This window comes from Rhinoraja longicauda, chromosome 9, assembly GCF_053455715.1.
Source record: "Rhinoraja longicauda isolate Sanriku21f chromosome 9, sRhiLon1.1, whole genome shotgun sequence".
Classification (NCBI taxonomy): domain Eukaryota; kingdom Metazoa; phylum Chordata; class Chondrichthyes; order Rajiformes; family Arhynchobatidae; genus Rhinoraja; species Rhinoraja longicauda.
In genome coordinates this window covers 44,708,105-44,735,345 of record NC_135961.1, presented here as the reverse complement: position 1 = coordinate 44,735,345, position 27,241 = coordinate 44,708,105, and the positions used below count along the sequence as shown (strand labels likewise).

At 39.6% G+C, this 27,241-nt stretch overlaps 2 protein-coding genes across 4 annotated transcripts in view; both read left to right on the top strand.

Moving 5' to 3' along the window:
- The window catches only part of cnsta (consortin, connexin sorting protein a), a 43,256-nt gene extending 23,593 nt beyond the window's left edge, over positions 1-19,663 (top strand). For all 3 annotated transcript variants that reach the window (XM_078405367.1, XM_078405368.1, XM_078405369.1), the window contains 3 exons: positions 7,635-8,542; positions 11,945-12,074; positions 16,766-19,663. In XM_078405367.1, coding sequence (XP_078261493.1) covers positions 7,635-8,542; positions 11,945-12,074; positions 16,766-16,971 — 1,244 coding nt within the window. In that variant the 3' untranslated portion in view covers positions 16,972-19,663. The remainder of the gene's footprint in view (positions 1-7,634; positions 8,543-11,944; positions 12,075-16,765) is intronic.
- The window catches only part of adss2 (adenylosuccinate synthase 2), a 612,379-nt gene that overhangs the window by 138,270 nt on the left and 446,868 nt on the right, over positions 1-27,241 (top strand). The gene's annotated exons all lie outside the window — the stretch shown is intronic.

The following is a 27,241-nucleotide window of genomic DNA, read 5'->3' as shown; positions in this document are numbered from 1 at the left end:
CCTGTCAACATGTTTGTAAACCTTCTCTGGCCTCTCTGGTAAAACTATATATTTTCTGTAAATTGGTGACCACAACTACATCAAAGTTGTGGTTATAGTAGTGTTGCCTGCAGTTAAACACCCTGCTCTAATATTTTACGCATCACCAAATAAAGGAAAACATTCCATATGCTTTTTAAGCATGGCACAGTTGGGTGGAGCTGCTGCTTCACAATCAATAGTCAATCAATAGTCAATAGTCGTTTATTTGTCACATACACATAAATGTGTAGTGAAATGAAACATTACCCGCAGTTGAACAATAAGACCAATAAGAATAATCAATAAAAATGCAATAACACATACAATCACAAACTAACACCAAACAAAAAGAAACATCCATCACAGTGAGTCTCCTCCAGTCCCCTCCTCATTGTGATGGAAGGCCACAATGTATTTTCTCTTCCCCTGCCGTCTTGTCCCGCGGTCAGGCTGTTGTCGTTGCCACGTCGGGGCAGTCGTGGCTCCCGACATTGAAGCCCCCGCTGGGCGGTGAAAATCCCGCGGCCTATTTCAGGCTGCGCCGGACGGTGAAAGGTCCGCGGCGGGCCGACCCAAGCCCCGCGATTCGGGGCGGGCGAACACGCTGCCTCTGCCGCTGCCGGAGCTCCTGATGTCGGCCCCCACCCAGGGGCCTGCGGGCTTCCGACGTCCACGCGGCCCGCGCCGGAGACGAGTCACAGCCGCTCCCGCAGCATCCGCAGGCAGCCAGCGCCGCAGGTGGTGAGTCCAGGCCACGGGCTCTGCGAACCAGAGCCCCAGGTGGTCCCAGGTGCATGGCCGGTGGTAGGCCGCAACGGGAACGGAGACACGACACAGAAACAAAGGTCGCGTCTCCGTTCGGGAGAGAGAATTTTACAGTTCCCGTTCCCTCCCACCCCCCCCCCCCCCAAACATAACATACAAACCCTACACCATATTAAAACTACAATTCAGACAAAAACAACAAAAAACACAAAAGACAGACGGACTGCAGGCAAGCCGCAGCTGCGACGGCAGCGCTGGCTCCTCCCTGGAGACCCTAGTATATTCATGCAGCCATTGAGGAGTTAATGGGAGGACATGCAGGATGTTTAAAAAAGTTTTTTTACTATGTCTAATGGCCTGCTAGTGAACAAAATTGGAACACAAGTGTATCGTCTCTCTTAGATCTTGTACATCTATCACACTAGATGGAACAGATTGTTGATGATTTTATAAATAACCTTACAAAAGGTTATAAGGTTAACCTTTTATAAGGCCAACTATAGGTTATAAGGCCAACCTATAGTTGGCAAACTGTACTCAAATCATCATCTGAGCCATTCTAAGGATGCAGGAAACACTCCACAAACTGTTCTCCCTGATGTCTTGTTTGTCTGTTGTTTGAGCAGTTTTGATGTCGTTAAGAACTTGTAGGTCAGAGTGGGTGGGTTTTGAGTCATTTTCGGAATATATCACACTTTGTTGTAACCTTCCATTCCACAATATATAAATTGAACTGAAAGTGTTGCTGCCTGCAGTCACCCCTTGCCTAACTTGCCTAGTCTGGGTGCGGAAGCCCTATCTCACTACCCTATGGTGTCAGAGATTCTAGAAACAAGGTCTGAGCAAGAGCAGGGTCTCCACTGCTACACTGAAGGAAACCTGTCTCCAAAATGTCGTGCAAGTTATTATGCTGGTTAGGGTTCATTACATGTCTGGAACACCAAACCATTAAAAATGAAATGTATTTGGAGTTTTAAAAAAATTAGCTGAATGCTTAAATAATTAGAAACATTGAAATTAACAAATAATTTAAATGGAACTTGGCTTCCCCTTGAAAGTCCCTATAATCCCCTTAGAAACCAATGCGATTGTGAATCCTGCACCTGATCTAATTTGGCGCAATATCGGAGTATTAATTTCTTAATGAAATTGCTGAAAGCAGCAAGACTTGAGCCTTAGCATGGAGTAAATAGACTCCTTCAGTGTTCTGAATCTTTTGGCAAATTTGGGACCTCTACTTTGGTCTACATGTATGTACAGAAGACCTGAAATTCCATTTAAATGGGGAAATGCCTATTTCTTTTTCCCTGTAACGGCAATAAGAAATGCATCACAACGTTCTCGAGGGTATTGATTTAATTTTTTTAGATGGACATCAATTTGTCATGCATATTTAAACTTTAATGATGGGTCATTCCATTAAAATTTGTGTGTTGTATTCTTCATGCATAACATTTTATTTATATTTTGTAATAAATTTTAATCAAGATGTTGCCCAAAATAGGAGGGATTATAAAAAAAGATGGCACATCCTTGCATTAAGTATCGCAATTTTTTTTGTAATAGATTCTTAATCTTTCTTTAATCAATCGGGAATTATGGTGATTATTTGCTGTTTTCTCTAAGATATTATATATCACTGGTGTTCTATATGGAATTCATATTTAACAGTAAAGCTTAGCAGTATCAAGATACAATCTATAGTTGACATCTGGTAGATTGTAATTTTATACCATAACAGATGTTAAAGAAGGGTTGTAATTTGATACTGGTGACTGACCACATTTCTCAACTAAAATCTACGAGAATGTTGACGGTGACCTTTATTTAAATAATATTGATTGGCATAATGTTATAGTTTAGCAAAGGAAGGGGAGGAATTTCTGAAGTCTTAAGTGCCCCTGAATACCATTGACAGCTCAACTAGGAAGGAGATGTTGCTGGATTTGTTGCTTGTGAATGCGGTGAACAACTAGGTAAGAGTGGTTATTGTAACAAGATTTTAATTAGTAATAGTGTAGGGTATCAACAATCTGAAGTAAAACTTCTAAATTAAATGGGATTTGATGGGATCTAGCGGAATCAAGTAAAATCAGAGGCTGACAGGAAATTCTGTTTTGGATCAGTGGAAGAATTTGACAATGATGATGTTTCAAGTGCAGGTTAGGTATATTCCCAAAAAGGAAAGGACCAAAGCCAAGGATCCTTTGACAATGGGAGTGATGGAGAAGATGTTGAAGCAATGCATGTAAGGTAAATTATTGAAGCGAGAACTGTACTAAAAACAGTATTTTGCCAAGATAAAAGGAAAAGAAAGAAGATAAAAGAAGATTGCCTGAGACAATAGGAGAATAGGGTGGCAGTTAATATAACAGGGACCTCAATCATCATCCACTATATTAATAGCCGGTGGAACCTATTGGAGACAAAAGTCATAAATACTTAGAGGCACAGATACGTGCAGAATATGTGTCAAGTACTCACTTCAAATATTTACAAGATTAGAGGATGCTAGCAGAATATCAGTGGAAACAAAGATTGTGGGGATTAAGAATTGATTGAAAATTGTTCATTAGAATATGCTGGCAATGCTTTGAATGGCTCAACTGCCTTGTCCAAAAGGCTTGCTGTCTGCGCATTGAGGATGACAGTGGATTAGAAAGTTGCAAATATGACTCCCTTTTTCAAGAAAAAGTTTAAGAACATAACTACAGACCATTGGCAGACAAGCCAATCAACCAGACACCAGAAAAGAATAATCGGAACTTTAGGGAGGGAGCCCGCATTTGTAAAAGATTCATTTGATGAAATTCTTAATGAAGGGAATGAGATGGTTGATGTGTATTTTTCAAAAGCATCTGATAAAGTTAAATGTAAGGCTGACTAGTAAGATTGGAGTTCATGGATTAGGAGGATCAGTGTCCGTTTATATCAAAATAATATCCCATAGGACAAAAAGCACATTGTGGTAATACTTATTTTACCAGACTGGTGGATAGTGATTAGTGGTGTTCCCTAAAGTTGAATGCTAGGACAGTGGGCATTTTCTATTGATAGGTATATAAAACATTATCATTGGAACACACAGGAACATTTCATTATTTTGAAATATGGCAACAATAGACCAATCAAATGCAATAGGAATCCAGAAGAATGGCAGGTAGGTGGCAGACTGAATTTAATACAGAGAAATATGTTGATATTTTTGCCAGGAGAGAGTTAGCAAAGTTGACTTACCTTTGATTTTAATAACACAGTTCAAAGAAATGAGGAAGGGAGGGACCCGAGTTTCATGTGAATAAATGTTTGAAGGTGGCAAAGTGCCTTAAAGAATAGTTGGTAGACCTTGGATTTTGGACTTCATAAATGGAGAAATTAAGTAAAAAGCAGAGACATTTTACACCTTTTATAAAGCTTTTTATACCCTCTGTATCAACCACAGAGCAGTGTCTTCAGTTTTAGCCATCAACTTAATGAAGTATGTGAAAGTTGTTGAGAAGTTGTGGGGAGTATAGATCATGGGGTAATGATATTTGCTGAACTGCAGATGGTAGAAATCTGAAATAAAAATATAAAATAATTTCCACTCTCAGTTACTCACCTGTACTACTTCTGATCTAGTCTACAGCATTGAGTAGAAACAAAGAACTGCAGATGCTGGTTTATAAAAGAAGGCACACAGTGCTGGAGTAACTCAGCAGATCAGGAGAGCATCTCTGGAGAATATGGATGACATTTCGGGTCAAGGCTCTTTTTCAGACTCCAGTGGTTCAATGATGCTTTATTGTCTCGTGTGTACTGCACAGTAAAGTTCTTGTTGCATAAATCACACATGTACGAGTTTTAGCCATCATACTTAATGAAGTATGTGAAAGTTGTTGAGAAGTTGTGGGGAGTATAGATCCAGGGGTAATGATATTTGCTGAACTGCAGATGGTAGAAATCTGAAATAAAAATATATTTTTATTTTTGGCGCCATTTGCAAAAACTCGATGCTGGAACGGCTCCTGATCCAGGTGAGCTCCAGGCTGCTGCAGGACCTCCTCCATCACCTTCGACCAGCTCGACCTGCAAACCAATATCCCTCTCCTCTCCCAACCACCTTTGTATCCCGGGGGCGCATCCTGCAGCCAATCTTGAAGCTGATGGAGGAAATATCCAAGTCCCTCTCCTACTGGACCACTCCTTGCGTCCATTGTCACCAGCAGCTCCCTCCACCTTGTCTATCTGATCTTCGGGGCTGGCAACCTCCCTTTTTTTCATGGCGGTGAGCCAGGCATGCTGCCGTGCATGGCCACGGGAGCTCAGCAGCTTCCCCTTACAGGTCGCGGCCTGCTGGGTCTTACATTCATGATCAGCCATGATCAGATTGAATGGCGGTGCTGGCTCGAAGGGCTGAATGGCCTACTCCTACACCTATTGTCTACATTCGTCTGGCCACCGGGATCCTGGCCCGGCAGCATCCTGGAAACCTTCTGCCACCGCGTGGCATCCCGGGAGCCTGCTGGACATGCCAAGCCATCAAACTGACTGCTTGCAAGTGTAATTGGTTCATTTGTTTCCACGATTGACAGGAGGAGAAAACGTTGCACTAAAATCCAGTGTTCCACTCAATTCCTTGTCCATTCCTATAATGGCCATCCGCTTCCTCAAGCCGACCTCAAACGTCACCTATCCATGTTCTCCAAAGATGCTGCCTGATCTGCTGTGTTACTCCAGCATTTCATGACTTCTACTGCATTGTGTTTACAGTCTGGTCTTTCACTTTGGAGAAACCAAGTGCAGAGTAGGTGACTGCTTTGCAAAATGCCTGCATTTCATCTGCAGGGTTGATCCTGAGTTTTCCATTTAGCTCTCCAATCCCATTCTGCCCTATCTGTCTGTGGCTTGCACTGTTGTAACAATGCTCAATGGAAGCTTGAAGAACAACACCTTATCTTCTATCCGAACCCATTGCAGCCTTCTGGACTGAATTTTGAATTCCACATCTGCAGGTAACTCAATTTCACTGCATATCAGGTCATCTGTCTGACTCTGACTGTTTGCCCCTCTCCATTAGTACAGCCTGATCTGCTGTGCATGTACTGCAGACGTCTGTTTTGGAATTCTTTCATTCCACTGTCTGTGCTCCCATCTCCAACTGCCCTCATTTCATATATTTTATAAACAATGTGTTTTCCCTCCTGAACTGCTCCAATTAAAGCATTGACCAGATGAATCTGTTTACAGCTTATGCCAAAGGCAATCCAAGTTTTATTTATCAGGAATCTTCCCTTTGATCCCATCCATTTCCCTCCCACACACTCCCTGTAGCCTGCATTAATTAGTTTCCTGTCCTTTCCAGTCTGGCAAAGGCTTTTCAACTTGAAACATTTCTCTTTCTTCAGATGATGGCTGAGACCTGCTAAATATTTCCGCTTTTTTTAAATTTCAGTTATGACCTTTTTGAACGTCGGAGCAGATTATTGTCTTTTAATCTCATGGTCTTTGATTTTGCTAATTTCCTTTGATTTTCTACAAAATGCATGTGTGCCTGAAGTATATTTCTGTAAAAATAACCAAAAAATTTTAATAAGTGAAGTCCGTTATTTAATTTTTTTTTGTTACAAAATAGAATAATTTCTTCCTTGATCTTCAGTCATGTTTGAATCGTCATTAATTAAATGTCATGTGTTTTTCACTTTCAGTGATTTGGTTTAATAGCCATTGCAGGTCATGCATCTACTGAAATAATGGTTAGATTAGAAGAAACCAATTTAACGGTTAAATAGAATAAATTCATATAAAATAAAATTATCATAGTAAAATAAAATTGTTTAGCATTCAAGTATGGCTGAAATAGATTCCTCAGGAATCGGTGATTGAGGTTTGAGCTGTGTTTGATCAAAATTATTGGTTCATTTTTCTGTTGTGCAAATGTTTCAGTTAAAATGAAAATATGGGGCAATTCAAATAAAATTTATCATTTAAACTGTTGACACGGAAAATTACATATTCACAGCAATTTTATCAACAACGTAATTACAAAACGTTTTTTAAGTGGTAAAATACTGGTTTGAGGATATTCCAGAATCTCTGGGCCACTAAAGCAACAATTTGGATGATAGATGTAAAGCTATAAATATGATTACTCTTTAGTAATGCAGAAGATCAGAAATAATTGTACATTTATTCCATTTATGTTTTGATTTATATTGTGGAGTTAAAATAACTTGCATTTTCGGAAACCCACTCTTCCTCCAAATGGAGTTGCAAGCTTTCAAGCAGCTGCTGTTGGAAAAGTGGACAACTGAGAAGATGGAGTTTTTGTTTGTCCAAAAGATCCCATTCTTTCTCTTAAACTGAGTTTGTTTGATTTTACTATTGACTTAAATATTTTGATTTTTAATAAAAATAAAATAAATGATTATAATATTTATGCTGATCTATTTCGATATTTATATTTACTAACAGAAAATAATGATCTTGAAGCTCTACCTCAAGGTAACCTTGTAATTTCATTGTTTCATTAATGATTCTTCGAGTTAATAATAATTTCAGTTTCATTTGATTAAATGTAGATTCTTGGCAGGCTGAGAGTACTGCAAATGTGCAATTGTTAGTAAATGTATAAAGCCCTTCATCATGTGAGTGCCTGCCTGCCTGCAGCTGAATGGATAATATATAAAAATCCATTAAAATTTAATGCCACTTATGCTTGCATACTGAATGGAAAAGAGCCGGTATTGGCAGATGGGATTTCACTCTGCGATAATGATTCAGAGACCAAGCATATCAATTTTTAAAGGGCTCTGCAGCAACTATCTTAAATTTCTAATGAAATGTGTGGTTCTGTGCTCTGTTTTTAGGTTTTCCAGATCGATATTTAAATACAACAAGATTGCAAACAGCAGAATACAATTATGCATCATTGGAAGTGATGGAAGACGGGAAAGAAGATCCTATTGAATCACAGGTTGCAGTACCCGTTGGTGAATGCTGTGCAAGAGAGCCTGAAATGTATGCTGCTGAATCATCACTTGAGAGTCAAATAGAAGCTGTAGGAGCAAAAGCCAGGATGCACTTTGATGTTGAGACACCACATTTATATTCAGAAAACATCATGACAGATGAAAGCTGCTTTCAGAAACATGCCGCAGTGCCTGGCAAGAACATGCTGACTGCTGCAGAAACAATTGAGACAGAGTGTTTCCCTGAAGAGACACATGTTGTAATAAATGCTGCTCCATGTTTTCGTGAGGAAATAGGAAGCTCGCAACACAATTTGAAATGTGTTGGCAAAACTACTGAAGAGAATGAACAAATGAGTTTGAAGTACAACAAAACAGTACAGTTCATTACAAATGGTGAAGCTCCACATAAACATGGCAATCATATATTACAAAAGCATGTTAGAAGTAATTCCAGTGATTGTGTGCATGAAGACACTAGGTCTGCACAGAATACAAGTCGCTCAGAAGGAACCGTGGAGTTAGATGGTCAAGCAACAAAACAAAACCATACCAATGTCAAGACTGAAATTAATGAAGAATATCAACTGATAGGTTCAGAAGTGGAGGAGAAAATTCAGCACAGTGCGTGTCAGATGTCACATGAACTTTCAGAGGGACAAGGTGATGAAAATGTGGAAGAACTCACCAACTTTAATCATAATGTTATCACATCCAGTCAGAAGTATGATACCGACGAGTTGACGCAAATCAATGACAATTCACATTCGTTGGATGAACTTGCGAAAAGGATTCAGATAGAAGAGGTATTTTCTTCAATGTTAAAATTTTCAAATAACCCACATTTTATTTTCAATTGGATAGTATGTTTTTATAGAATGGTAAGAACACAGGAGGTTATTTGGTCCTTGAAATTCCAACTCTCCTCAAGAGCAATGCAACCAGTCCCACTCCCTGCCTTTCTCTTGACCTGGAGTGTGCTTTATTTTTCAAGTGTAGGAAAGAACTGCAGATGCTGGTTTATACTGAAGATAGACACAAAATACTGGAGTAACTCAGCGGGTCAGGCAGCGTCTATGGAGAAAAGGTATGAGTTGGAGCCCTTCAGACTGAATGCTTTGTCCCTCCGACAGTTAGAAATGAAAAAGTCCAGAGATGGTAGAAGGCCTTCTGGGGGTGTCCAAGAGGAGGAGGATCATTGGAGATGGGAGAAGGGCTTATCACTGAGTGTTAAGGACACTTTCCCATAGCCAAAGGAGGCAGAGGTGATGGTAGAAAAGCTCTACATCATGCCGGGCTTGGAACACGATGAGGTGGGAGCAGAGGGTTACAAAGGTGAGGCCTCTGTTGAGGACAGACCGTTCTATGTCAGAGAGAGGGGGCATGGTGAAAACACAAAAAAGGTGAGGCTTGGGGTCAGAGGAGGGCAGAGGGGTGGATGGAAGTTCAGGCAAGATGCTGTGGGGATGATGAAGGTTCAGAGAGGAGGGGAGTGTAAGGAGCGGGGGGGGGGGGTAGTAGGGGTAACGTGGTTAAGAGTGGGAAGGGCAAGACCCACTGGAATCATTACTGTTCCCTGTAGGAGGGGGGAGCTACAGGACCCAGGAGAGTCAGAAGAAGTGGTAGAGGAGCTTACACCGTGGAGGCTGTGGGCCTGGGGAACCTTGAACTCGGGTGAGGCGATGGCTCCAGCGTGCTGGTGGGCGGAGGTGAGGCTAGGTTTGGCGGAGTCACTGTTTGTGACGCGCAGGGGTCAGTGGCAGCAGCATCAGTGGCCCTGGTCAGCAAATGGCTGGGGAAGCGGTCAGGGTTGTCGTCGGAGGATCTTATAGACCTTTCAGTCTGAAGTCGGGTTCTGACCTGAAACGTCACCTATTCCTTTTTTCCAGTGATGCAGCCACTGAGTTACTCCAGCATACTGTTTTATAATGGTGTTTTATAGTGGCGCAGCAGAAGTTCTAGCAATTAATTTGTAGGAAGAGCGGATTGTCATGTAAAAAAATTGAGCATATTGAGCTAATGCGTTCAGGTGTGTGGATGATATTAAATCAGAACATTCTGAAGGGGCTTGATAGGATAGATACTATTGGGATGGTTTCCCTGCTATAGGAGTGTAAAACCACAGAGTATGGCCTAAAAGGTTGACCAATTAAGGCAGAGGTGAAGAAGAATTCACCATCCAAGAAAGTTATTTTAAACTGAGCATAGATTATGTTGAAATTGCTAAGGGGTTAAGTGTATTCAAGATTTAAATACATTTTGGAACCACAGGGGAATTGAGGTTTTATTTGTTTGGGGCAGGAATAAGGAGTGATGAACAGATCAAACATCTTGTGGTGTAGGAAAGAACTGCAGATGCTAGTTTAAATCGAAGGTAGACACAAATTGCTGGAGTAACTCAGCGGGACAGGCAGCATCTCTGGAGAGAAGGAATGGGTGACGTTTTGGGTCGAGACCTCTGAAGAAGGGTCTCGACCCGAAATGTCACCCATTCCCTCTCTCCAGGGATGCTGCCTGTCCCGTTGAGTTACACAAACATCTTATTGATGGGTTATATTACAAACTTCATAATTAAATATTACATATTTCCTTATGTTCTTAAGCATGTTCTTAAGTATACTATGCATTTATTTATGAAGGTTAAGAAACCATTTGTTATTTTAACTGCTCTCCTTACATTCCTAATCAAGGTTTCACACCCAGATTCAAAATTAAAAATCTGATGGAATATATTTCCATTCGTGCACATTTGTTATTTGGATATTGACTTAAATAAAAATTATTTTGTTCATTTGTAATTTTGATCTGCTTACTTTGGCATTATTCTGTGAAACATGGAAGTCCTATATTTCTGATATTCATCAATGAATCTGCGTTATCCGAGCTGGAATACGCCTCCTTTTTTCTGACTGGAGCCTCAAAATACCTCATCCACAAGAGTTTATTCTGTAAACCTGCCATCCTTCTTCACTCTAACAGGAATATGCTATCCATATACTCTCCCAATCTCACCTTTAATTGCCTCCCACCAGCCAAAAGTCCCTTTTCCTGTAATCAACATTCCCTAGTCAAACTGGCAAATTACGGTTGAATATCTTCAAAATTGGCCTGTCCTCAATTTAAGAATGTAATGTGGACCAGTCCTATCTTTTCCATGAATACTTTAAAACTATTAGAATTAATCATGGGTCCTTGGGTGTTTCCCGACTGAAGCTTCAGCTACTGGCCCTACTTTGTTCCCCTGTCCAGTGTTTTGTCTTTCGCGGACACACATACATACTTTCCCGACACACTTAAGAAATTCCATCTTGTCCAAGCTCTTTGCGTTATGGGATTCCGATCAATAGGAGGGAAATTAAAATTATCTCTTATGACCCAATTATTCTAACAATTATCTGCAATCTCCCGACCTATTTGGTCCTAAAATTCCTGCTGACTATTAGAATACAACCTCATTAAAGTAATTATTCCCTTCTTATTTCTAAGTTCCACCCATATAGCCTCAGTATACTTGCAATGTTTTATATTTCCATATGATGTAGGACCCATTTGGCCCATGGAGTCACTGTTAGCTCTCAGCAATCCCATCCCCTATTTATTATTTCACTACATACCCATTGACACTTTATTGATTTTCCTACTGATTTCCTACTGACACCAAAAGTAATTTACAGTAGTCAGTTAACCTACCAACCAGTCCATCTTTGGGAAGTGGAGGAAATCATAGCACCAAAGGGAAAAGCATGCAGTGGCAGGGAATCTCAAGTATTGGGCAACAAATAATAGTTGGGCAGGAAAAGGCACCCATCGCCACTCTGTGGAGGAAGGAACTGCAGATGCTGGTTTAAACCGAAGATAGACACAAAAAGCTGGAGTAACTCAGCGGGACATGCAGCATCTCGAGAGAAGGAATGGGTGATGTTTCAGGTCGAAACCCTTCTTCAGACTGGGAAGAAGTTTGTGGAGTTCTCTTGCGTAGCTGGATGGAGCTTTGAGTTGAAATTACTCTTATAGGCTGCATTTTCAAAAAGATACCACCATACTCCAATAATTATGTTATGGTGAATAAAAATGGGAGATTAATAGCTGATGTGTTTGCCCAAAGGTTGAATAGCAATGTAAATGATGTGGCATGCTCAATATTTATTCTGGATTGTAAGTAGTTTGTGATGCACAGAAATTGAATTACTGTGCCATTTTTCCAACAGAGTATCCACCCAGAAGGTCTTGTTTCCATACTGAAGAAAGGAAGTCCAGACAAAGAGATCAGACAGACACAACACAAGCAGCCAAAGAGAAGAGTAAGATTTCAAGATCCCCAAGACACATTTGATCAGGGTAAGATAATGACTTGTCAGTATTACTGATGGTTTCTTGAGCACATTTTAGATATAAACACCAATTCTTAATTTTGTAATGTAAGTGCTACAAAATCAAATCTCAAATGCTAATAGCCCAATTTAAAGTGAAGTTTAATCTGTGAAACAGTAAAATATAATTACAGATTGAAATCTAGATACATCTTTAAGTTTTTGCATCCATCTGTTGTAAGTCACTGGGTTTTTGTGGAAACAATCTGAGTTTAGTTTAGAGATACATTGTGGAAACAGGCCCTTCAGTCCAAGCCGACCAACAATGACCAGTAAGCTATTTCTGTGTTATTCCAGTTACACATTCTACACACTAGAGGCAATTTACTGAAGTCAATTAACCTACAAACCTAAACTTCTTTGGAATGTGGGAGGAAACCAGAGCACCCAGAGAAAACCCACACGTTTACAGTGTGAACATTTAAACTTCATACAGACACCAGACGTAGTCGGAATCGAACCCAAGTGTCTGTCACTTTATGGCAGCACTGTGCCACCCTTTAAGTCGTTGACACAATATAAGATTGGACATTGATAGAATGAGTTTATGCATGTTAATGTTTGTTTATGGTTAATTTGCAGTTTTATGCATGTAAAGTATATATATTATAAAAGAGCCTTGGGTATATGGTGAAAACTGAGTGCTTTAATGTTACTTTGGCTGTCATTTTTTTTAAAAACATCATAAGATCAAAAGTGATAGGAGCAGAATTAGGCTATTCGGACCAACAAATCTACTCCGACATTCAATCATGGCTGATCTATCTCTCCCTCCTAACCCTATTCTCCTGCCTTCTCCCCATAACCTCTAACACCTCTGAAAACATAATCAAGGACTTCAGTCAGTTTTCCAAGTCCTGATTGTCATTGGAATAATTTTATTTTTCTACTTCTCCAGTTTTACTTCTAAATATGTAATTTGATATTTATCTATCTCCCAGATAGAAGATGGTAATTATGGGCTTCAAGTGCCCAGTAACACTGCCAAACTTTGTGTGCATCTGGCTACCAAAGTAGCAACCTTTAAATCTTTACAGATTAAAAGGATGAGTAAAGGGGGATCTTTGACAAAATATGGGAATTTATACAATGGGAAGCTGTCAAATGGCTTTCAAATGCTTTAGATTCCTCCTGTAGGGATGTTTATTTTAATTTGCATCCTTCTTCCTGGTAACAATGAGATTAAATCCTGACCGCAATTAATGTTTGCAGAGAGCAGAGGGAAAAGCATTATTTAAAATGAATTGCCATTGAAGAACTGAAATTAATCCTAAATGTATCTTGATTTTGACGTTATAATCTCACGTTCACATATTATCCCATGAGTGAAGTTTGTTATTGGAAGCTCACTGAACCTGCTGTATTTTTTAAAGTAACATTTGTGGAATGCCTTCATTCTCATGTAGTCTGCCTACTGATGTATCTGATCTAATATGATAATCTGTACATCTTGCAAAGCAACTCGTGATCAAAATGATCATGACCTTTTCGCTGCTCCTTTCAGCAAAGAGCCATTAATCTCAAAGATGAGCACAGTAGTAAAATAGCAATGCCTGCTTCTAACTCACAGGACTGATAGGCACGTCCCAGTTCTTTTTGACTCTTCTCTCCCCCTTGCAATTAGTACTTTTCTCAGAGGTATACCGTGCTCTTTTTATAATCATCTGATTTTCTTTTAAAGTCTCTTGGTGCCAAGATGAATTAAGGTTCCTTTACCATTCTTTCAAGAATCTCATTGGGAATGTACAGGGAAAAATAACAATGTGCAGCCAGTGTATGATAAATATTTATGATTACTTGTGAACAAACCATCCTGCATTATAAGTAATAGTGTTTTTCTTTTTATATATCATTCCTTCAACCTTAATGTGTTCCATTTTCCTCTGCACCTAATTTATCATAGAAGTTGAAAAATAGGAACCATAATATCTATTACACTTCTTTTGCTCAGTATGTATACTTCTACTTTCTTAACCCCCCCCCCCCCCCCAAATGCCATGATTTCCAGGGAGTCCAAGAAACCATTGGTGTAAAAATACCATGTTTGGACATCCACAAGTTCCTGGTATAGAGAATTCCAAAGGTTCATAATCCACAAAATGAAATTTCTGCTCGCCTTCATTCTTAAAAAGCCAATTCACAGAGCCACTTCAACATGGAAACAGGCCCATTGGTCTACCGAGCCCGTGCTGACCAAAAAGCATCCATTTCTTCTAATCCTACCTAATCCCATTTTATTCTTTCTCAATCTCAAATTATAATGGGTACCATGCAGAGCATTCATTCAGGAATCGTTCCTGTTTGTGCTATGAAAGACAGAGCTGTTTCATACAGTCAGTGTTTAATCTCATGTTCATGTGATTTAACTGCGTATATTTTTAGACTACAGTTCTGCATATTTCAACAGGCCCCCATCCTTCTTTACATTTGTCATGTTTATCATTTAGAATGGCTGACATTTATCTATATATATTACTAAAACTCTCATCTTGTATATTTGTGGATTTGTGGATATATTTGTTTTGTGGGTTTGTGGTTATATTTGTTCCCGAAATACAGCCAAAACGGTACATGATAGCGCATCAATTTTAGGCTCACCCTACTCGCCATTCACCTGCGGTATCGATTGATCAAGTTTTTTTACATTTTAAAAGCAATTAACTTAATAAACTTTATTAAATGCGCTCCTGGCGTGCCCCGCACCGGACCTTCCTCCCGTAGTGCAGCGCGGCGGCAAAGGGTCAAAGAAAATGGCCATTGCCGTCGAGCTGCTGCTGCAGGAGAGGTTTGCACCCAACGGGTCCATGGCTCGCTCTGGCCGCCGCAATGGCCGGGATGTGTAGCTCCCTTTCCTCTTGCCCAGCACGGCTCCTGGGTAGACTCCCCGGCCGGCAACAGGTCCACGGGTCGTCAGTTGGGGGAGAGGTTTGGGCCCAACGGGGGTTGCCGGGCCCGCAGGAGAGGTTTGGACCCAATGGGTCCACGCCCGTCTAGTGATAAATTAAATTTGGAAAAGCTGTCTGTTCTTTATTCACTTACAAGTTTAGTCTTACAGATGCTCATTTTACATCTTAGTTGCTTTCATAATACTCTTATCGCATGAAAACTACCTGAATAAAATTACCTAAGCGTCTTTAAACAAGCCCTCTGATCATTATCACCACCGGTAGTTAAAAATCGCTTGGTGTGCATTCTTGTCCTCATTTTTGATCAATTGTTACTCATTTGTTTTTTCACAAATTCTCTCGAGATCATACATATTCCTTATGTAAGAAGGAACTGCAGATGCTGGTTTAAACCCAAGACATACACAACAAGCTGGAGTAACTAAGCGGGACAGGCAGCATCTCTGGAAAGAAGGAATAGGTGACGTTTCGGGTCTTGACCCGAAAAGTCACCCATTCCTTCTTTCCAGAGATGCTGCCTGTCCTGCTGAATTACTCCAGCTTTTTGTGTCTATACATATTCCTTGTCATGCTTTGAATTAAAATTTAACATTCTTACCTGGAGCTCGTCTTATTTACAGATCCTTAGTAAAAGCTGTGTAGGAAAATAACTGCAGATGCTGGGACAAATCGAAGGTATCACAAAATGCTGGAGTAACTCAGCAGGTCAGGCAGCATCTCTGGAGAGAAGGAATGGGTGACATTTTAGGTCGAGACCCTTCTTTGGTAAAAGCTAAATGCTCTTAGTTGTATTTTAAAACATGCACATGGCCAATCATTATTCCTTTGACTTTCACTGTTAACACCATTTAAGCCACCAAACTTTAAATGCATTCAATAATTAAAATGAGATATGTCTTTTTGAAGCTTATTTCCCGAGAAAAGCATTACTATCTTTGCTCATTCAACAATTTGACTAAAAAAAATATTCTCTGCTGTAACCCATTTTGATATCCATTTGATTTGTAAATAGGTGGGACATTTATTTGACCATTGGTAAACCTGGGATTTCAAAGCTTTGAGTCTAAACATGAGAGGTTTAATGTTACATAAAGGTAAATTTGGTTTTGATTATCCTGTGGTGAAATGTAGTCCATCTTTTAGAACCAATAATGGGATAACATAGAACTAATGAATGGGTGGTTGATGGTCGGCGTGAATTCGGTGGACCAAAGAGCCTGTTTTCACAATGTATCTCTAAATTAAACCAAACTATATGTAAAGCATGATTGTCCAGTAGAAAAACACATGCATAAAGGATGCAACAGTCTACATACCCAGATTGAGGCCTATTATCACTGAGACTTCGTAGTATGAATAGAGGCAGTGAAATTGGCCTTGTGTATTGGACCAGGTGTGTGTAGGTGGAAGGGGAGTCCAGTGGCGATTCCAAGCAGCAGGTCAGGTCCAGTGTGATTTTGGCTGCTTCTAATTTTTTATATACCAACAGCTGAATGCATCTTTTGACATTTGTACTCAATTTAGAAAATAAAAGAGTTGTGAAATCAAATTGCAAGATCAAGTCATGAAAGAAGTGACACTTTAAGTTGTATGAGGGCTAATGTTTTCAAATTTCAAATCAGTAAAAGCAGTAATCAATCAATTAAGAATCAGTTAGGAATAATTGTAAATTCACTTTCTATAAGATAAGTTTGAATGTTTTTGGATATATCATACATCAATGTGCTCATAATTTTTTATTATTTCTCCTTAGATGAAGGAACTGGAGATTCCTGTCTTCTCTTAGTCCTGCTGTGTATTGTCACCGTACTTTTTAGTGTCCTAGGAACAGCGCTTTATTGTACATTTGGAGATCTGGAGTCCAGTGTATGCAGAGACTTTACAACACAGATGGATTTTTACTATACTCAGTTCCAACAAGGTATCGCAAAAGTGAAGCACTGGTTGCTGTTTTCTTAAATAACAGTATGAACACATATGGTTGAAATCATTGTGTAAATAGGAATTCAGATGGACGACAATGAGCAGTTAATCATCTTGATGCTTGCACTGCAGTGCACTAACTACTGTGGAATGTAACTGGCATTAGGCCACAACACAAGAACTTAAATAATGAAACTTCAGACCTCAACAAAACTCATAGCTTGTTGACATGACTTAATAGCTTGATACACAAGGAAGACTGAAGATACAACATGGTCAATAATGTTCGCTGACTACATATGAATAGCAGGCTTGTCAATCATTTTCAGAAGAAATTCGTTTTGTATAATTTGCTTGTTAGGATACTCTGCACTTAAGGATATAATAAATTGGATTCATAATTTATCATGTGAATGACAGTTACAGTAGATAATTATGCACTTGATTTTTGTTTCTGTTTTTACATTGCTCTTTTTAAGAAAAATCATGCTATCTATAGGTTTTGATTGCATACATATTTTTATTGGTTAGATTCCTTCACCCATGTCTCTTTCTCAATTATAACTTTTTTCTAATCAGCATCAGTGATTATGCTATCTGATAATCTTACTTTGTTGACAATCTATTTCCTTCTGCAGTTAAAAAATGCAAATATACAAATGATTGAATTTTAGAGAAGATTATTATTGAAGGTTAGAAATATACATTGTCATTGTTCATTTAGCCATGTGACAGGATATTCACTGATTATTGGTGCATCATTTTCTATTATTTGCTGCTGTTACTGATTGGTCAAATATAATAATTCTGATTTAGACTGTAGGAGTGAATGTAAATTATAACTTTGAGGCAGTGAGCTCCATCTATATGTTTATTGTTACATTTGCTTTCATTTCAAACAATGGGGAAATAGTTGTTCAAATTTGTTATGCTTTGTGATGCTTTCTGATTATTTTGTTATATTTACAGAAGTAGAGTAAAACATTCAGGACATTATTCTTTTCAGACCTACTGTCAGTGAAATGATCACGGTTAACATTTATAATTTCTCAATATAGTAGATTCTTGCTTCAATGTGGGGAGAAAAGGGATAAGCAAATGAAGAAGAATATCTAAATAAAGGCTGATTTCAACCAAAAGCACAAACTTGGTGAAATTATCCTGGCTATTTCTTTACATCCTTCTGGACAGCATTACTTCTGTTTGTAATTAAGGTACCAGTCCTCTAGCAAATTTGCCAATGGACTCATTTCACTGAACTTTCATAATTACATCTAACTTACAATGCCCTCCATAATGTTTGGGACAAAAACCCAACATTTATTTATTTATTTGCCTCTGTGCTCCACAATTTGAGATTTGTAATAGAAAAAAATCACATGTGGTTAAAGTGCACATTGTCAGATTTTATTAAAGGCCATTTTTATACATTTTGGTTTCACCATGTAAAAATTACAGCTGTGTTTATACATAGTCCCCCCCATTTCAGGGCACCATAATGTTTGCGACACAGCAATATCATGTAGTCATGTTTAGTATTTTGTTGTATATCCTTTGCATGCAATGACTGCTTGAAGTGTGCGATTCATGGACATCACCAGTTGCTGGGTGTCTTCTCTGGTGATGTTCTGCAGCCATCTTTAGCTTATGCTTGTTTTGGGGGCTAGTCCCCTTCCGTTTTCTCAGTGGTGACTCAAGAATTAACCATTTTTTAGCTTTTAAAAACTCCCTTGTTGCTTTAGCAGTATGTTTGGGATCATTGTCTTGCTGTCGAATGAACCGCCAGCCAATGAGTTTTGAATCATTTGTTTGAACTTGAGCAGATAGGATGTGTCTATACACTTCAGAATTCATTATGCTACTACCATCAGCAGTTGTATCATCAATGAAGGTAAGTGAGCCAGTACCTTCAGCAGCCTTGCATGCCCAGGCCATAAAACCCCCACCACCGTGTTTCACAGATGAGGTGGTATGCTTTGGATCTTGGGCAGTTCCTTCTCTCCTCCGTACTTTGCTCTTGCCATCACTCTGACATAAGTTAATCTTAGTCTCATCTGTCCACAAAACCTTTTTCCAGAACTGTGGTTGCTCTTTTAAGTACTTCTTGGCAAACTGTAACCTCGCCATCCTATTTTTGCAGCTAACCAGTGGTTTGCATCTTGCAGTGTAGCCTCTATTTCTGTTCATGAAGTCTTCTGCGGACAGTGGTCATTGACAAATCCATACCTGACTCCTGAAGAGTGTTTCTGATCTGTCGGACAGGTGTTTGGGGATTTTTCTTTATAATAGAGAGAATTCTTCTGTCATCAGCTGTGGAAGTTTTCCTTGGCCTGCCAGTCCCTTTGTGATTAGGAAGCTTACCAGTGCTCTCTTTCTTAATGATGTTCCAAACAATTGATTTTGGTAAGCCTAAGGTTTGGCTGATGTCTCTATAACAGTTTTATTCTTGTTTCTCAGTCTCATAATGGCTTCTTTGACTTTCATTGGCACAAGTTTGGTCTCATGTTGATAAACAGCAATAAAAGTTTCCAAAGGTGATGGAAAGACTGGAGGAAAGACTAGGTACTGAGAACTCTCTTATACCTGTATTAAGGAGGCAATTAAACACACCTGAGCAATTACAGACACCTGTGAAGCCATGTGTCCCACACATTATGGTGCCCTGAAATGGGGGGTTGATGTATAAACACAGCTGTGATGTCTACATGGTGAAACCAAAATGTATAAAAATGGGCTTTAATAAAATCTGACAATGTGCACTTTAACTACATGTGATTTTTTTTCTATTACAAATCTCAAATTGTGGAGTACAGAGGCAAATAAATAAATGACGGGTCTTTGTCCCAAACATTATGGAGGGCACTGTATGTGTGTTGAACATTTGTGTTCTGCAAGAGAAAACTTTCTCTCAGATTGGTATATATTGATTGACTTTGTTGTATTCTAAAGTTAACTTGATTTCTATTTTAAGGCAGGGACACTGTTTTCCTTGCCGAGTCCTGGTCACAAAAGTGTCCTGCAGCATCAGGCTTCCACTTTGAATAGACTTAGCAGGATGAGGTTTAAAAAGTTAATTTTATTATTATGGAGGTACATTGCATCACAAAGCACAATATTGTAACACATGCACTATTAGTTCATAGTTTTATCACCTTTATTGTTTGAAATATTCATCTTGTATATTAAGAAATTATAATTCAAACCCACAGAATTAATTTTAGAAAATGGGAAATACATTTTGAAAAAATAAGAGCAAGTCTCTATCCAAATGTATGCATATACTGTTTACTAATGTTTGAAAATATTTGAATAATTATCTCATCCTCATTGTCACTGCATAGCACTTTAAGTCTTGCTCTCTTTACAGATTTCTACTAATTTGTTGGCACCTGCAAACATTATTTATTGCAATCAATTACACAGTGTTTGAAATTTATATTCGGTTGGTCAGTACTAAAAGAAATGTTAACATTTAATGTTGTTTTGCTGTTTACTGTGATTTTTTTTCCCCTTTGTAAATCATACATTATTTCTGCATTTAGCTAGTTGTCACTGGTAGTTAACAGAGAGCGGTCATGATTATGCTCCTCGGATATAAACTTATTTCTAGACTCCTTCAGACTCTTTAGTAAAAGGCCTTAAATTTTAGCAAAACAACTTTTAACTTTAATGTCTAAAGTTGCTAACTTTAAACGTCAACTGTAATATAGTGCATAATAAAAGGCGGTATACAATAGCCATGTTACTGGCTGGTTCAGTACACAACTATAAATTAAAGGTATGAAACTTAATTTATTGAATATAGATTGTATGTAGAGCAAATCATTCGGATTTATTTTCCTCCTGTTTTTGTAAATTCTAGCATGTAAAATTTCAGAAATCTAAGATTTGAACAATGTCATCTTAGGTTACTGCAGCGGAGTTCTTAATGTGTGAATCGTTAAAACATTTCTGTTCATTTTGTATTGTGGAAGACTTTTGGGATTGTTCACAAGAAATGTATAAAGGTAATCACAAGCATGATATGAAGCTTAGTAATTGTATCACTGCATTGATTTAAAATGCAAAATGACAGAGAATTGTAATTGAAGATGAGCTGGTTGTAAAGTGTTTTACATGATTTCCATGTAAATTGATCATGTATTTTAAGATTACAACTTGTGCGTTGAATCTCCTACAAATAGAAAATGGTGTTAAACGTAATTGATTTTTATTTGGTGACTTTTCTGCATTGAGTTCCTCATTTTAAAATCAGTTTATTTAACATACAACTTTCAAACTGCAAAGTTCCAACAATGCAAAGATGTGCTGGTTGATAGATTATTTGCTTATTGTACATTATCCCATGTGTGTGGAGGAGGGGGTTGTTATGCATGTGAGAATAGGTTACAGGGAAATAAGTGGGGGGAATAAGACTTAATAGACAATAGGTGCAGGAGTAGGCCATTCGGCCCTTTGAGCCATTCACCATGATCATGGCTCATCATCCATAATCAGTAGCCCCGTTCCTGCCTTCTCCCCATATCCCTTGACTCCGCTATCATTAAGAGCTCTATCTAACTCTCTTGAAAGCATCCAGGGAATTGGCCTCCACTGCCTTCTGAGGCAGAGAGTTCCACAGCTTCACAATAATGAGTGAAAACGTTTTTCCTCATCTCCGTTCTAAATGGCCTACCCCTTATTCTTAAACTGTGGCCTCTGGTTCGGGACTCCCCCAACATCGGGAACATGTTTCCTGCCTCTAGCGTGTCCAATCACTTAATAATCTTACGTTTCAATAAGATTCCCTCTCATCCTTCTAAATTCCAGAGTATACAAGCCCAGTCGTTCCAGTCTTTCAACATGCGACAGTCCCGCCATTCCGGGAATTAACCTCGTGAACCTACGCTGCACTCCCTCGATAGTAATAATGTCCTTCCTCAAATTTGGAGACCAAAACTGCACACAATACTCCAGGTGTGGTCTCACTAGGGCCCTGTACAACTGCAGAAGGACCTTTTTGCTCCTATACTCAACTCCTGTTACGAAGGCCAACATTCCATTAGCTTTATTCACTGCCTGCTGTTTTCTTTCAGTGACCGATAAACTAGGACACCCAGATCTCGTACTTCCCCTTTTCCTAACTTGACACCATTCAGATATCTGCCTTTCTGTTCTTACCAACAAAGTGGATAACTTCACATTTATCCACATTAAACTGCATCTCCCACACATCTGCTCACTCACACAACCTGTCCAAGTCACCCTGCATCCTCATAGCATCCTCCTCACACTTCACACTGCCACCCAGCTTTGTGTCATCTGCAAATTTGCAAATGTCACTTTTAATCCCTTCATGTAAGTCATTAATGTATATTGTAAATAGCTGCGATCTCAGCACCGAGCCTTATCGTACCCCACTAGTCACTGCCTGCCATTATGAAAGGGACCCATTTATCCCTACTCTTTGTTTCCTGTCTGCTAACCAATTTTCTATCCATGTCAGTACCCTCCTCCCAATACCATGTGCTCTAATTTTGCCAACTAATCTCCTATGTGGGACCTTATCGAAGGTTTTCTGAAAGTCCAGGTACACTACATCCACTGGCTCTCCCTTGTCCATTTTCCTAGTTACATCCTCAAAAAATTCCAGAAGGTTAGTCAAGCATGATTTCCCCTTCGTAAATCCATGCTGACTCGGAACGATCCTGTTACCACTATCCAAATGTTCTGCAATTTCTTCTTATATAATTGACTCCGGCATCTTTCCCACCACCAATGTCAGGCTAACTGGTCTATAATTTCCTGTTTTTTCTCTCCCTCTCATAAAAAGTGGGATAACATTAGCTACCCTCCAATCCACAGGAACTGATCCTGAATCTATAGAACATTGGAAAATGATCACCAATGTGTCCACGATTTCTAGAGCCACTTCGTTAAGTGCCCTGGGATGCAGACCATCAGGCCCCGGGGATTTATCAACCTTCAGTCCTATCAGTCTACTCAACACCATTTCCTGTCTAATGTGAATTTCCTTCAGTTCCTCCGTCACCCGTGGATCTCTGGCCACTAGAACATCTGGGAGATTGTTTAACTCTTAATTCAACTTGCACCCTATGTCCAAGCTACTGTTTGGGGGCCTGTGGATAACTCCCATTCAGGTCTTTTTACCGTTACAATTCCTCAGTTCTGTCCATACTGACTCTGCATCTCCTGATTCTATGTCACCCCTTGCAAGGGACTGAATATCATTCCTTACCAACAGAACGACCCCACCCCCTCTGCCCACCTGTCTGTCTTTTTGATAGGACGTATACCCCTGAATATTCAGCTCTCAGCCCTGGTCTTCTTGCAGCCATGTCTCTGTAATTGCCACAACTTCATACTTGCCAATGTCTAACTGAGCCTCAAGCTCATCCACTTTATTTTTTATACTTCGTGCATTCAAATACAACACTTCAACTTTGGTATTCACCTCCCATCTCACACTGGTCACTATTAGCCCTGACCTTACTCTCTTATCCCTTCTTGAACTTTCCCATTAATTTGGAAGTCTTTTGCAACTTTTCCTGTATTCACTTCACCTTTAACTCCATCTTTATATTCCCAATTTGTCAACCCCTCCCCCCCACTATTTATTTTAAACCCACATATGTAGCACTAGCAAACCTGCCTGCCAGAACGTTGGTCCCCCTCCAGTTAAGGTGTAACCCGTCCCTTTTGTACAGGTCACCATTACCCCTGAAGAGATCCCAATGGTCTATAAATCTAATTCCCTGCTCCAGCCCCTCAGCCATTCATTCATATCCCCCTATCTCCCTGTTCCTGCCCTCACCAGCACGAGGTACAGGACTGCTCCAAGAGCAGGCAAATACTTAATGGGTCTCCTATGTTCATATCATATTATATCATATCATATATATACAGCCGGAAACAGGCCTTTTCGGCCCTCCAAGTCCGTGCCGCCCAGCGATCCCCGCACATTAACACTATCCTACACCCACTAGGGACAATTTTTACATTTACCCAGCCAATTAACCTACATACCTTTGCGAGATATGTGAAAAATATCACATCCCCACCCCACTTGAACTCCCACCTATCATTTCTCTTCCTCCCCTGGCTTGATAATCTGCAACTCTTCAAACTTGTTTCACACATATTGTTATCTCTGGCCTTTGTTCCAAACATCTGCATGTCAATAAAATCCCCCTCGTCTGTGTCAACCTGCCACCCTTTGTCCTGCTTCTCCATTTTTCTATGTTCACCCTCCCTGAAATCAGTCTGAAGGATCTCGACCCAAAACTTCACTTATCCATGTTCTCCAGAGATGCTGCCTGACCTGCTGAGTTAATCCAGCACTTCTGTACTTCAACAGATTAACATTCTTCCTTAAATACTGCACATTGTACTCCAGATATGGTGACTGTTATACTGCCGTAGCCACCACATCCTTTCATATTTAGCCCAAGTAACTATTTTCTCTATTAATGCTTGGGCTATTTTTTTCAACAGATTAATATGCATCAAGAAGGGTCCCAACCCAAAACATCACCTATTCATGTTCTCCAGAGATGCTGCCTGACTCGTTGAGTTACTCCAGCACTTTGTATTTTTCTAAGATGCTACAAGGATCCCTCACAGCATAATCTTGTTCATACATGGCTAATAAGAGTGTTTAAAGACACAAAACGCTGGAGTAATTTAGCAGGACAGGCAGCATCTCTGGAGAGAAGGAATTGGTGACATTTCGGGTCGAGGCCCTTCAGACTGGTTAGGGATAAGGGAAACGAGAGATATAGACAGTGATGTGGAGAGATAAAGAACAATTAATAAAAGTTTTCTTTGCTGTGAATTGGAGTATGGTACTTAAGGATAGGAATTTTTAAATGAGTCATCCATATTCCTTTACTGTACAATTTTCCCAATTCAAGGGTAAGAAGTAATATTTTAAAACTTTCCTTTGATTTCGCCTCCATTATTTAAATCCTTGCCTTATTTTCACTCTTAACCTCATCTGCAACATTTGAGTAATTTGATAAATTTAGCATGGTGAGGGGGAAAAGACAGACCTGTTGAGACTCTGTTCATTCACATAAGTGCATGTAGATTTGGGGATGGGGCAGTATTTTAAGCATAAATACATGAACATGTTTTTCTGTACAATAATGTCTCTGGAACTCTATGTACTGATGTTTCTATGTAACTACTGTAAAAAATACTAGTTCAAATTAGCTGCACATGTCAACTGCAGAGGAGAGGTGAACTGCATCCATGATTGGGAAGTCGATTGGAAGGTGATATTTTAAACCTTTTGGGATGAATGAGCAAATTGGCTTGTAGATTACTTGTACACTGTTGTAAATGTTTATTCTCAATGCCAGCCTATTTGTGGACTAGAATTTTAATCAACATTGTATCAAAAGCTTGGACCTATATTAGTCCTCAGTTTTACATTTTAGTAAATAGTTGCTAAATTTTGTGTCATTACATGCACAATACAGATATCCTCCATTGGTTGAAAATTTATTCCTGTGTACACAATTAAAATGATATGGATCAATGCATGTCTTTTCTACGCTTTCAAAAAAAAGAAATTAGTTTTCAACATCAGCTCTTGGCTCAACATCCACAAACCTACATTGCATTTCACCACCTTCATGCTTCACTGCAGAAGTTTCAGCTTCCAATTGCTTTCCAATTCCAGGTGTGTAGGGGACTGAAGGAGCTTATGGGTATAGAACTGAAGGGCATAGTGGGGTTTGAGAGTCTAAAACTGAAAGGCACAGATTTAAAGTGAAAGGGAAAAGATTTAAAAGGGACCCAAGTGGCAAATATTTCAGAGGTCTGTGTGTGGAACAAGCTGCCAGAGGAAATGGTAGATGCAGGTACAGTTGCAATATTTAGAAGCTAATTTGGCAGGTACATGGATAGGAAAGGTTTGGATAGACATGGACCACCTCCAGTCTTCTGGCAACTCACCTGCGTTTAACAATGATTCATATATAGTTCCTCCAGCACTGTGCTTCACTCAAGCTTCCAACATTTGCAATTCCTTGCATCTCCAATTGTATCTGATCCAGAGCTCTTCATTTATCTGGAGTCCCAATACCCTTTGATATGCCTGATCAGACCTGAGAGATTTGAGTTTGGCACATTTTATGATATCTCACACCACAACCGTAAAATAAACTCTCCTCGGGACATCTCCGTTGTTTCCCCAATTTGTGTCCCCCTCTAGTTAAAAAACAGGAAAAAATCTTCGAGGACCTTGCCCACCTCCTGTGGCTCGACACAAATGACACTTGGTTACTGAGGAGCCCTATTTCTCTCACTGGTTAACCTATTTTGATCCTGACAATCCTATAATCTTTGCATTTGTTCTTCTGATTCCCATCGATTACTTGGGGACTTATAGTACAATCCCAATATGGCAAACATCCCCTTTCCATTTCTTAGCCTCACTGGATAATCACTTAGAGTACTATGGTGTTCTTAATCATTGTAGCAACTCCCTCTCTTACCTCTTATAACCAGAACACCTGTATCCTGAAACATTGCTGCCAATCATGTCCCTCCGTTAGTTATGCTCTCTGCAATGCTACAATGATCCAGTCACAAGTACCTATCTACACATAGTTAATCTGCCTTACCTGTAAAGGCTCTCTTGCTTTGAAATAAATATAAATTAATCAAACAGTCTTCCTCAGTTCTGTCTTTAACCTTTTGCCAGATTTCCTATATTCACACTCTAGGATCTCAGCTGTTTTCCTACCTGTCATTTGTACCAATGTGCACAATGACTTCTGGCTGCCCCTACCCCTCCCCTTTGAAAATCCTCTGCAGCTACTCAGACATACTGGATCCTGGCACCAGGGAGGCAATGCACCCCTGCCGAGAGTCCTGTGGCCATGGAATTTCCTGTCCATCTCTTCCTCATTAATCAATCTAGTGTTCCAATCACTCCAACTGACTTCACCCTTCCCTGCTGTACCTCAGAGCCAGACCTGTATATTGCTGCTCTCCTCTGAATAGTATTCCACATGGAATACTTGTGAGAGGAATTGTCACAGGAAATTCCTGCACTCCTTTCCTGGTGGCAGCCCATCTACTTTCTGCTTGCATCTTGGCATGACTACCTCACTATAACTCCTATGATGCCCTTGTCCTGGATAATCCTGAGGTCATCCTATTATTCACTGAGTCAGGAGCTGCAGCTGGACACTTCCCTCAGGTGTACTTCTCAGAGACATGAAGTTTCCTCGATTTCCCACATCTACAGGAGCATACCACAGCACAACTCCCATCCCAACTGCACTTTGACTAA